General features: G+C 47.6%; 1 protein-coding gene across 1 annotated transcript in view; it reads left to right on the forward strand.

The window, feature by feature from the left end:
* Positions 1 to 5,744: 5,744 nt before the first annotated feature.
* The window catches only part of LOC107109177 (kinesin-like protein KIF18B), a gene marked incomplete at its 3' end in the record, with an annotated part of 19,180 nt that continues 13,437 nt past the window's right edge, over positions 5,745 to 11,487 (forward strand). The window contains exons 1-2 of the mRNA XM_015409747.1: positions 5,745 to 6,069; positions 9,310 to 9,335. Coding sequence (XP_015265233.1) covers positions 5,745 to 6,069; positions 9,310 to 9,335 — 351 coding nt within the window. The remainder of the gene's footprint in view (positions 6,070 to 9,309; positions 9,336 to 11,487) is intronic.

Consider the following 11,487-nt stretch of genomic DNA (forward strand, 5'->3'; position numbering starts at 1 on the left):
GGGCGCCTCTTTCGGCTGCGCAGGTAACTCTCCGGTGACAAAAAAAATACAACTCCCGGCATGCACGGCGGCGATCCTCTTCCGCCTCTCCCTTCTTTCGGCACGCGTGGCCAATTAGGAGAAGCCTCGAGTCCGCGTCAGGGGCCGGGCGGCCAATAGGAAGTGGGCGAGGCCAGATTTGAATTACGGTGCGGTGGGAGGCCGGGTGTTGCGGGACGGTAAGTCGGGCGTTGCGGGGCTGGATCTCTGCTCCTCCCCTCCCCGGGGAAGGGGATCGAGGAGCTGGGATCCTTCCTTCCTTCTAGTTGCCAACTGAGCGGGGAAGAATCGGTAGGGACAGTTTGGGGGGCGTTTAGCAGGACTTCTTTCCAAGGGAAGGTGGGGGAGATGGGCGTGTGGTGGGTCCTGCGCTGATGTCTGCTACGTGATTCTTTCCCTTAAAGCATATGCATCACATGATAACGGTCCCGGAGCAGAATCCAGTAGAACAGTTGGCAGTCTTGGGGATGCCAGCCTCCAGGTGGGGCCTGGGGACCAGTGTTCCCTCTAAGCTGAGTTAGTGTGAGCCAGCTCACAGTTTTTTAGCCTCCGGCTCACACATTTTTGCCTTAGCTCAGGAAGGAGGGCTCCAAAGCAAACTAATTTATGCAGTAGCCAGATTGCTTGCTCACAACTTTAATGCCAGTAGCTCACAGAGTAGAATTTTTGCTCACAAGACTCCACAGCTTATTTATTTATTTATTTATACTTTAGATTTCTATACCGCTCCAAACCCCGAAGGGTCTCTGAGCGGTTTACACAGTTCCGAATTATCCCTAACTAAGGCCATATGTTTACAGGGGTCAGGGCTACCTATCGGCTTAGAGGGAACATTGCTCCAGACTATAGAGATCAGTTCCCCTGGAGGAAATGGATGCTTTGGAGGGTGGGCTCTATGTCGTTGTACCCCTGTCCTCCCCAGGCTCCACCCCCAAAGCTCCAGGAGCTTCCCAGCCTGGAGCTGGCAACCTGGCTGCTCCCCATCTCCCACTGGTGACCAGGGCACACCTGGCAACCGAATGAGATGCACTAAAGCAGGTCGGGGGAAAGTTTTGTTGCCTTTCTTTCCCTTTGTAGAGAGTTGGTGGTCAGAGCCCTCTTTCCCCCTTCTGCGATGGGTGCTGGTGAGATAGTAAATAAAAGTGGCCTTTCCTGTGTCTTTAGCACCAGCTTGCTCTGTAGAGCCACCATGGGGTAGTGAGTGGTTAGAGTGTTGGACTAGGATCTAGGAAACCCGGGTTTAGATTTGCACTGTGTCACGGAAGCTTGTATTCTCAACCTACTCTACCTCACAAGGTTGTTGTGAGGGTAAAATGGAGGACGGGCAAAGTTGTAAGCGGCTTCATGTCCAAAAGGGGGGGGGGCGTATATCTGAACGAATACATAAAGAAATACGAACAGGTGACTGCAGTGCTGGTGGTCGTCCCTGCTGTGAGAACTGTCACCTGCTTCCTTATGCAGATAAAGCTCTTGTGGTTAAGACGCTGAACTGCAGCCTGTGGAAGGTCGGTAGTTCAGCAGTTCAAGATCCGAGTGTGCCGCATGACGGAGGGAGCTCCCCTCTCTAGTTCCAGCTCCTGCCAACCTAGCAGTTTGAAAGAAAGAAATGGCAAGTAGATAAATAGGTACCACTTCGGTGGGAAGGGAACAGCATTCCGTGCGCCTTGGTGTTTAGTCATGCCGGCCACATGACCACGGAAACGTCTTCGGACAGCGCTGGCTCTTTGGCTTGGAAATGGAGATGAGCACCGCAACCCTAGAGTCGGACTCGACTGGCTTTCGAGCAAGGGAACCTTTAGCTTTACAAAGGTATAAGAACTAGGCCCAGTAAAGGAGTTGGCACCCTCAGTGCAGTCGCGGGATAGGGTAAGGACTTAGCATGAACAGTGCGAGAGGGGAGGGTGAAGGGGGCTCCAAGATCCTGAGAATAATGTCATCCTGCAAGACAATGTTTAGAAGACAGTCAGGGCTTTCCGTTTGCGCCTCGGACAGCGGTCTGACAATATTAAGCATTGATCTGGCCATCTTTGCACCAACCCTATGTGGTGGTTCACTGTTAATGGATGTAACACCATCCTTAACAGAATGCAAAGTTTGATTTTTCTTAGCTGTCAAAGGAGGCAGCATTCCCAACTGATCCCAGGATGTGGGGTCTTGGGACCAGGCGGGAGCCATCAGCCTGGTAATGGCCAGAACCAAGTGGCTCCGTGTCGGGCAGGCAAAGGCCAGGCTTCCAAATGCTGTGAGCACACGGAAGAAGAGGCTAGTGAACCGTTGGGTTTCAGAGGCAGCTGCTATGATGTGGGTGGTTGCATGTTGCTTGGACCTTCCAAAAATGCTTAAGACTTGTGCTGAAATCTAGAGAAGAAATGGTTCCAGAAACAAACTGGTTTTTAAAAACAAAGGGCTGGGTACCTCTTTCCCCACTCCTCTGATGCTGTTAAAGTCAGGATGAGATGACTTTAAAATTGTCTGCCTTCTAGGGACTGTGCTGAAATAATCTGCATGGGTTTCTTCTCACAACAAGCACACAGGGAACACGGCTAACTTAGATAAACACAGAAAACACTGTGTTGAAATAATAAACACAATATTCACATGTACTTATAGCTAAATATATTTGCTTTTTATACACAACATCAACTCTAGTGTATTGCAAACACTTTCAAACGACAATATCACATTTCAAACACTTTCAAACTAAGTTCTATAACATAAAGAGTCCAACTGTCTTCTTCCTGATGGAGGATAAATAGCAATGTACAGTTATTTGTACCAAACAATGCAGCAACCTATCGTACATTTCCCAAGTGATGATCCATCAGGTAAAACTAGCAGGCAGCTTGTATTTCTCACTGTGATGATTCAGCTTAGCAAGCAAGCCTAGTAGATGTATTTTCCCATGAGGTGATTCAGCTAGCAAGCAGGCCTAGCAACACGCCTCCCGGGCATAACCTGCGTGTTTCGAACAAATCTTCTTCAGGCATATAAATTTTCCTGGAACCACAGCTCTTGAATTTACCCATGCATAAGTCAAACAATGCAAACATGGCTGTTCTGGTTCTCCATGTTCTCACACCTGCTTGACGTCCCTGGGCAGAACGCCGTCACTGATGCCTGGGTTGGCACTTCCCAGAACAAAACAGAACAACAAAAAGAGATCAGGCACCTCTGTTTTGCCGTCTGCTGAGCTTTGGGAATTCCTGCTCACCTCGCTGGGTGGCAAATTACCAGGCTGATGATCCAGTCCAGCACTATTGAGAGAAACTTGGGCGAGCTTTGCTCAGAATTATGAGCAAAGATCTTTCTGAGCTTTGACTTGTGAGAGCTTATACACCCTGGTCTGTAAGGGGCTACTGGGTTCAAGTTTTCTTCTACTATAGCAGACTTAAGAAGACTGCCCATTTGAAACTCACAACATTCCCAGTTATTTGGTGGCATTGGCAAAGCTGAGGCTTTCTCAGTCGTAAGAGCCGATCTACTTCATTCTGAGCTACATTCACTATTAAAAGGTAAAGGTTTCCCTTGCTCGAAAGCCAGTCGAATCCAACTCTAGGGTTGCGGTGCTCATCTCCGTTTCAAAGCCGAAGAGCCAGCGCTGTCCGAAGACGTTTCCGTGGTCATGTGGCCGCCATGACTAAACACCGAGGTGCACAGAACGCTGTTACCTTCCCACTGAAGTGGTACCTATTTATCTACTTGCAATTTCTTGCTTTCGAACTGCTAGGTTGGCAGGAGCTGGAACTAGAGACGGGAGCTCACGAGGTCACGCGGCACTAGGGTCTTGAACTGCTGAACTACCGACCTTCCACAGGCTGCAGTTCAGAGTCTTAACCACTTGAGCCACCGCAGCTCCTTAACATTCATTCACTATATAATGCCGCTAACAAAACCTGCTCACCCCTGTATTTTGGAATATCTCCTAAAATCGACCAAGCTGCCTCTTACCTGTACCAGCTTCACATCCCCAAACCCTCTTTGGCCAGATTCAATGTATTACCTTCGGCCTTATTATCTGGCCATTTTCAGGGTGTGCCCTTTTCTGACAGATGTTGTCCATGATCATATCGAAACAATCTCCCATGTCTTGTTTCAGTGCCCCTTCTACCATGCGTTACGACTGAAATTTCTAAACTCTACTTTGGCTCAATTAGAAGAATATCCTGATGGCCTAAAGGTCCTTACTCTTCTTGATAATCCAACCCTTGAGATAACGGGAACTGGCGCTAAATTTCTTCTGGGTGCCATTTCTATTCGCCCTTTATTTAATTGATTGGTATACTTACACGGTAATTCCTTACATCTGTTTTTTGCAAGTATTATTTTATGCTGTTGTTGTTTTTGCTGTACATGGCTCTGTAAGGGTTATGTGCCGATAAAGGTAATTGGATTGAGCTGTGTAAAAACTCACATGAAACAGATACTGTTTTGAGGGCGACGTTTTGTTTTTAGCTGCCCTTCAGAAGGAAACGCCTAAACTTTGGGTCTGGTGGTTTTCAGAACTGCTGCATTCTGAACGTACTTTTCGTCCTGCCCTGTGTTTGCCCAGCTGAATATGTCTCATTTCAGTGAAGTTTGGGATTCTTCTGAGCTACTCTCTGGCTTCTTCTTTTTGGGGGGGCATAGATTGGGCAAAATGTATTTGGAACGGCAGCCTTTAGGAAACACGAGGTCTAGTCGCCAAAGGTGAAGGCAAACAGGCTACCGGGCTGCAAAGCAAATCGGAGATGATAGCTTTTTGTTGTGTTTTTTTTTTCTGGAGAGGACACCTGTTATTAAAGTCCACATTTATAATCTTGCAACAAATGAGTGCATCGATTAGTCAATACAATCAATCGATGAATGCCTCCGGGCCCTTAATCCCTTGTAGCTAAATGGAGCTGTAAATGTGTTGCCTTGGCAGCATTAGACCAAGGCCTATTCAGTTCCAGGCTCTAAACTTCAGGAAGGTTGTTGAATCACTGGGATGGATTCGAGGGAGAGGCACAGGTTGCTACTTTCCTACTCACGGGTGGGGGGGGGCTGAGTGGCACAGAATGGGGGAAACGTCCCCTTGTAATAATTTTGTACTAGCCGATGTTGAATCTGTTTTATTGCCCAGTATTAAAGTTGGGGTGTGTGGCATCCTCCTTCTTGTGGAGGCTGTTTCTCCTTTAAAACACACTCTGTGTACATGAACTTGGTAGATTTCTGCTGCCGGCAGGAATACAATATTCCCAATCTCTCTGTTGTGGTAGAATGACCCAGGGTCTGGGCACTTCGGAGGTCTATGTGGCCCTGAGGAAGGACTATTCTGATTGCTGGGATAAGTTTAAACATCTCTCTCTCTCATATATATATATATATATGGCCACACAGGCTAAACACTTTGTCTTATTCACACAGAATAGACTCAAAAACTCCCATAGTCACACAGACTATGCTCTCTCTCCAAACTTCACACACAGAATCTTCTCAGAGACACCCCTCCTCCCACACTCTCAGTCACCAGCCAATCACATCACACTTGTCTCCCTCTATCACTCGTCTTACATTACTGCAGTCAAACTAAACATTTAAAGAAACACACACGCCAAAACATGGAATCATTACAGGCGGGTTCCGCTTCACAGTTTGCTTGGGGTTGTCAGGGATGCAAATTCATCGTTAAGCGTGTTAATGGGGCTCCTACCATCTCCTCTCTTTTCACACAGTGTTTTGGAACAATGGTGCCCGTACCATCTGCTGAGCAGGGTAACGTGTCCGTGGTGGTGCGGGTACGGCCCCAGGCCTCGTGGGAGCAGGAGAGCAACCGCCCGAGTGTGGTGCATGTGGTCAATGACTGTCTGCTCGTTTTCGATCCCGAGGAGCCCAGCCCACCAGGGATCTTGGCAGGCCTCCAAGGGTATGACTCTGCCCCGAGACGGAAGGGCAAGGACCTGAAGTTCGTTTTCGACCGGGTGTTCGGCGAGAGCGCCACTCAAGCTGAGGTGTTTGAGAACACAACCAAAGAGGTCCTGGATGGTGTCTTGAACGGCTACAATTGTTCTGGTAAGGAGGCTAGAGGTAGGATTGAGGAGGGCAGTGGGGTGGCCACAAGGGGGTGCTGTTTGCGGGGACGGCCATGGCTCAGTGGCAGAGCATCTGCTTGGCAGGCAGAAGGTTGCAGGTTCAATCCCCTGCATCTCCAGGGAACATGAACAGATAGCAGGAGACCCACTGCCAAAGCAAACAAGACTGACCTTGATAGGCCCATGGTCTAATTCAGTCCAATGCCGTGGCTCGGTGGCAGAGCATCTGCTTGGCAGGCAGAATGTTGCAGGGTCAATCCCCTGCATCTCCAGGGAACATGAACAGATAGCAGGAGACCCACTGCTAAAGCAGACAAGACTGACCTTGATAGGCACGTGGTCTAATTCAGTCCAGTGCCACTTCACATGGTCAATATTAGCGTAACAGACTGCTTGATGGAAACACACGGAACTTCTCCATTCTGCTGTTGGTCATGATTCTCTGTAGTTCTGTCTTGCTTCTCTATTGGCTTGCACCCTTTTGGCAATCAAAGTGATATCCAGTGCTCCCTCTAAGCTGAGTTAGTGAGCTAGCTCACAGTTTTTTAGCCTCTGGCTCGCACATTTTTGTCTCAGCTCAGGAAGGATGGCTCCAGAGCAAACTAATTTCTGCAGCAGCCAAATTGCTGGGTCAGAACTTTAATGCCAGACGCTCACAAAGTAGGATTTTTGCTCACAAGAAAGTAGAATTCTCGCTCATAAGACTCCACAGCTCAGAGGGAGCATTGGAGATAACCCCATCCTGCTTAGTACTGGAAATGTCTTCTGGGACTTGGACCCCTACTGGAGCACATCCAGACGTTTTTGTGCATGAGCGAAATGTCCCATTTGCCATCCAGGCTTAGACATTTAGTCTAATCAATCAATCTCTCTCTCTCTCATATATATATATATATGGCCACACAGGCTAAACTCTTTGTCTTATTCACACAGAATAGACTCAAAAACTCCCATAGTCACACAGACTATGCTCTCTCTCCAAACTTCACACACAGAATCCTCTCAGAGACACCCCTCCTCCCACACTCTCATTCTGGGACTTGGACCCCTACTGGAGCACATCCAGACGTTTTTATGCATGAGCGAAATGTCCCATTTGCCATCCAGCCTGGTTTTTGGAAGCATCCTTACATGATGCCTGTGCTTTCTTGAGCTCTTTCTGTATATAAACGTCTGTTGCTTATGATCCAAAAATTGCTTTGAGCTGCTATCTTGTCATAAACCTGCTATGGACCACATTGGAGCTTCATCATAGCTGCGTCCCAGGTTAGTCCCTCATCTGGTCATGTTTCTATCCCTCCTTTCCTCTAAGGCAAGATTGGGAAATATCTGGAGATTTGGGGGGGGGTGGAGGTTTGGGGAGCGGAGAAACGTCCCTAATTCCGAAAGGGCCGTTTTCTCCAAGTAATCTCATTGGTTGTAATCAATACTCCCTCTAAGCTGTGAAGTCTTGTGAGCAAAAATTCTACTTTGTGAGCTACTGGCATTAAAGTTGTGAGCGAGCAACTTGGCTACTGCATAAGTTAGTTTGCTCTGGAGCCCTCTTTCCCGAGCTAAGGCAAAAATGTCCGAGCCGGAGGCTACAAAACTGTGAGCTAGCTCACACTAACTCAGCTTAGAGGGAACATTGGATTCCAGGAGATCTCCAGCCACTACCTGGAGGTTGGCAACCCTGTTCTAAGGAGTTCAGGTTGTTATAATAATAATAATACCTTTAGATTTATTGATCACTCAATCCTGCAGAGCTGCTGGCTGTGAGCGATTTACAGTTACACAGGTTTTCACAAGGGACTAACGATGATAGGGGTAAGGGAGGACAATATATAATTCTTTAAATCGCACCCGTTTGCAGCCGACGGGGATTTTTGTTCAGCTGTAGGCTTCAGTCGTGTTCCGGGCATTCATTTCGGCTTGGCTTGATGACGTTAGTTCTTCCTGGGCTGCTTTTTGAGTTGTAGCGCCGTATAGTTGCCCTATTTGGTTTTCCTCTCCTCTGTTGTATCTTCACAAGAGCCCCTCTCTGAGCTCGGCTGAGAGCGCGCAAGGTTACCCAAGCGCATGGTCACTCGCAGCGCTCCAAGGCCGGTATCTTCCAGATCGTCATCTGGCGCTAACCGCTATGCTACACTGGCTCTCTGGCTTAGGGGTGTCATGTGCTCCAGATCTTTTTAGGGCAGGTCTATCAATGGTTGATGGTTAGTGAGAATCATTCCAGACAACTGGGCAATTCTTTTGTTTATTGGCTATTAATGTAGGCTGCAGTGGCTCAAGTGGTTAAGACGCTGAACTGCAGGCTGTGGAAGGTCGGTAGTTCAGCAGTTCGAGACCCGAGTGTGCCGCATGACGGAGTGAGCTCCCGTCTCTGGTTCCAGCTCCTGCCAACCTAGCAGTTCGAAAGCAAGAAATTGCAAGTAGATAAATAGGTACCACTTCGGTGGGAAGGTAGCAGCGTTCCATGCGCCTTGGTGTTTAGTCATGCCGGTCACATGACCACAGAAACGTCTTCGGACAGCGCTGGCTCTTCGGCTTGGAAACGGAGATGAGCACCGCAACCCTAGAGTCGGATTCGACTGGCTTTCGAGCAAGGGAACCTTTACCTTTACCTTTTTAATGTAGGCTAGTAAGAATATTTGGTGGGGGGGTTGCTGAATTCTGTGGATTTATTGGCAATGCTGCTTTGACGTCATCCCTCCATAGGCACCCCCCCCTAGTTTTGACCCAGTTCACACACTTCTTTGCCTCGATCCGATACTTGAAGCATCTTGTTAACGCTGTAGCCACATCTCTCCTGAGGATGTGAGAAGTCTTGTAGCACTTTTCAGTGCGACGCTAACAGGTTTTTTTGCTTAAATGGGCTAGTATTGTTAACACGCTATGCGACACGTGACACATTGTGAGCAACGGTCGCTAGAACTGGTTGTCCCGTCGTCCTCCCAAGATCTCTTTGGCCCTTTCCAATGTTCCCTCTAAGCTGTGGAGTCCTGTCAGTAAAAATTCTACTTTGTGAGCTACTGGCATTAAAGTTGTGAGCAGGTGATTTGGCTACTGCATAAATTAGTTTGCACTGGAGCCATCCTTCCTGAGCTAAGACAAAAATGTGTGAGCCGGAGGCTAAAAAACTGTGAGCTAGCTCACACTAACTCAGCTTAGAGGGAACACTGGCCCTTTCCCCCTCTCAGAAATGTGGGCCATTTCTGTACTGGAACACTCTCTCGTTTAGCTTTTCTCAAGAGTGTCAGGGTGTTGGTATGAAACTGGTAAAGGAGAGCTTTGTGTGCCATCCCGCGGAAAGGCAAGATAAAAATGCACTGAATAAGTAGGTGAGTGTTTGATCCTTGGCTAAGTTGACCCTGCCTAGGTTGGGGCGCAAAGTTTTTCAGAGTCCTAAGGAAAAAACAATCAAGTTTCTAGTCCCAAATAGACGTATATGTTTAATGAAATTAAAAAATATCAGTGAAATAAGACTTCCGTAAGTAGCACACCTGGAGCTGCGGTGGCTCAAGTGGTTAAGACGCTGAACTGCAGGCTCTGGAAGGTCGGTAGTTCAGCAGTTCGAGACCTGAGTGTGCCGCATGACGGAGTGAGCTCCCGTCTCTAGTTCCAGCTCCTGCCAACCTAGCAGTTCGAAAGCAAGGAATTGCAACTAGATAAATAGGTACAACTACAGTGGGAAGGTAACAGTGTTCCGTGCGCCTTGGTGTCTAGTCATGCCGGCCACATGACCACGGAAATGTCTTTGGACAGCGCTGGCTCTTCGGCTTTGAAACGGAGATGAGCACCGCAACCCTAGAGTCGGATTCGACTGGCTTTCGAGCAAGGGAACCTTTACCTTTACCTTTATGCAAAGACAGGAATCAACTCACCCCTCAAATACTACTGTTCCCTACCAGCAGCCTTGCGTATGTTAGTGGAGATAAACACTTTTTCTGTTCATCCTTACATGTGTGTTCATTTTTGATTTTTTTTAAAAAAATTCAGCCATTATCTCTCTATAGCAATATAAACATGCAAAAAAATGAAAAAGGAAAGGGCACTTTGACCCCACGAATGATGCCACCGATGATGATCGCATACTGACTTGAAAAACTTTTTTTTAACGTTTTGGTTTTTTCCCCATTGAGACAAACAAACATACACAAATCGTGGGGCTTCCGTTACATCGCTAAAGTGTCTAGTTACGCATCTCACACAATATCTAAATATCTACTTTCTACATGTCACCTTATTTTTATGCACACTCTCTTGAAAATCTTGATTATTTAAGGCAAATGCGGAAGAAAATAAACGGACTCCACAACTGTGAAGGTGTGGAAGGAGGGCAGATGTGCAGAAGAACCATGATCAATCTGCTTTTGGTGCATATAGATTAAATGCCAAAAGAAAATCGGGAGTTAACGTCAGTGTGCAGAAATGCCCCCTCTAATCTGCTGAAGTGAGCTTTGATTCACTAAGCTTATATCTCAGTGGACTCAAACTTTGTTCCACTATTACAGAGCTGGCAAAGCCACCCTCCTGACAGGACCCGGTTCCGTAGAAACACTTCCAGAACGTGCCTCTACTTTTCCTTTCCTTTTGTAAATGTTGACTATATCAGTTACTGAGGCATGCAGGTAACTGCACCACAATAAATTCCTTTACATGGATTTGCGGCGTCTCCCCCACCCCCACATACCCATGCCCTGGTGTTAGAAACTGAGGGGGACGGAGTTAACATTCTACCTTGCGTAAGGTGACAAGATACCTCAAAGTGATTCTGGCCCCTTCCCAGAGGCAATAACAAGAGTGCAGGTTGTCTGTTTTTCCACTCACCTGGAGAAAGGAGGCCCCAAAAGAGGCAGATGCTCAGGAGTGCCTTCATAGTAAAAGAAAAGAGAGGAAGAGCCAAGGAGGACTCCGATCAGAGAGGAATCCACCAAGGCAGCTGATGTTGCACCCTGAGGCCCAACAGGGGGAATTTATAAGGCAAAGACAGGAGCTCCAGGGCAGCGCTGGGAAACTGGCTCAGCGGGGTACAGGATGTGCCTAAAAAGTGCCTGTAACCAAGAGCGTATATTTTGCTGGTTTGGGAAACAGCTGGAATCTATTTCCAGGACACGCTGAATATTTAGCAAGCATCCTTTCTGGGCTTCCTCGCAGCCACTGTTTCTCCGTAGTGGACACAGAGGCTGAAGCAGATTGTGCTGTTCCTCACATTCATTCGTCTTCCCTTAGGACCACAATGCATAGCTCGAAAAGGACTTCAAAAATGGAGATTGCCTTGTTGGTGCATATCACAATCCAAAAACAGAAGTCATGTAGTAGCTTTTATTTACAGTGCAGTCCTAAGAGATGTCCATGGGCTTAGAGGGTGTAAGGAAGACACCAACTTGTCTGTAACACAGCAACACTGTAGAACTGA

The sequence above is a fragment of the Gekko japonicus genome, unplaced genomic scaffold (assembly GCF_001447785.1).
Source record: "Gekko japonicus isolate JY-2015 unplaced genomic scaffold, Gekko_japonicus_V1.1 scaffold5493, whole genome shotgun sequence".
NCBI classification, from domain to species: Eukaryota; Metazoa; Chordata; class Lepidosauria; order Squamata; family Gekkonidae; genus Gekko; species Gekko japonicus.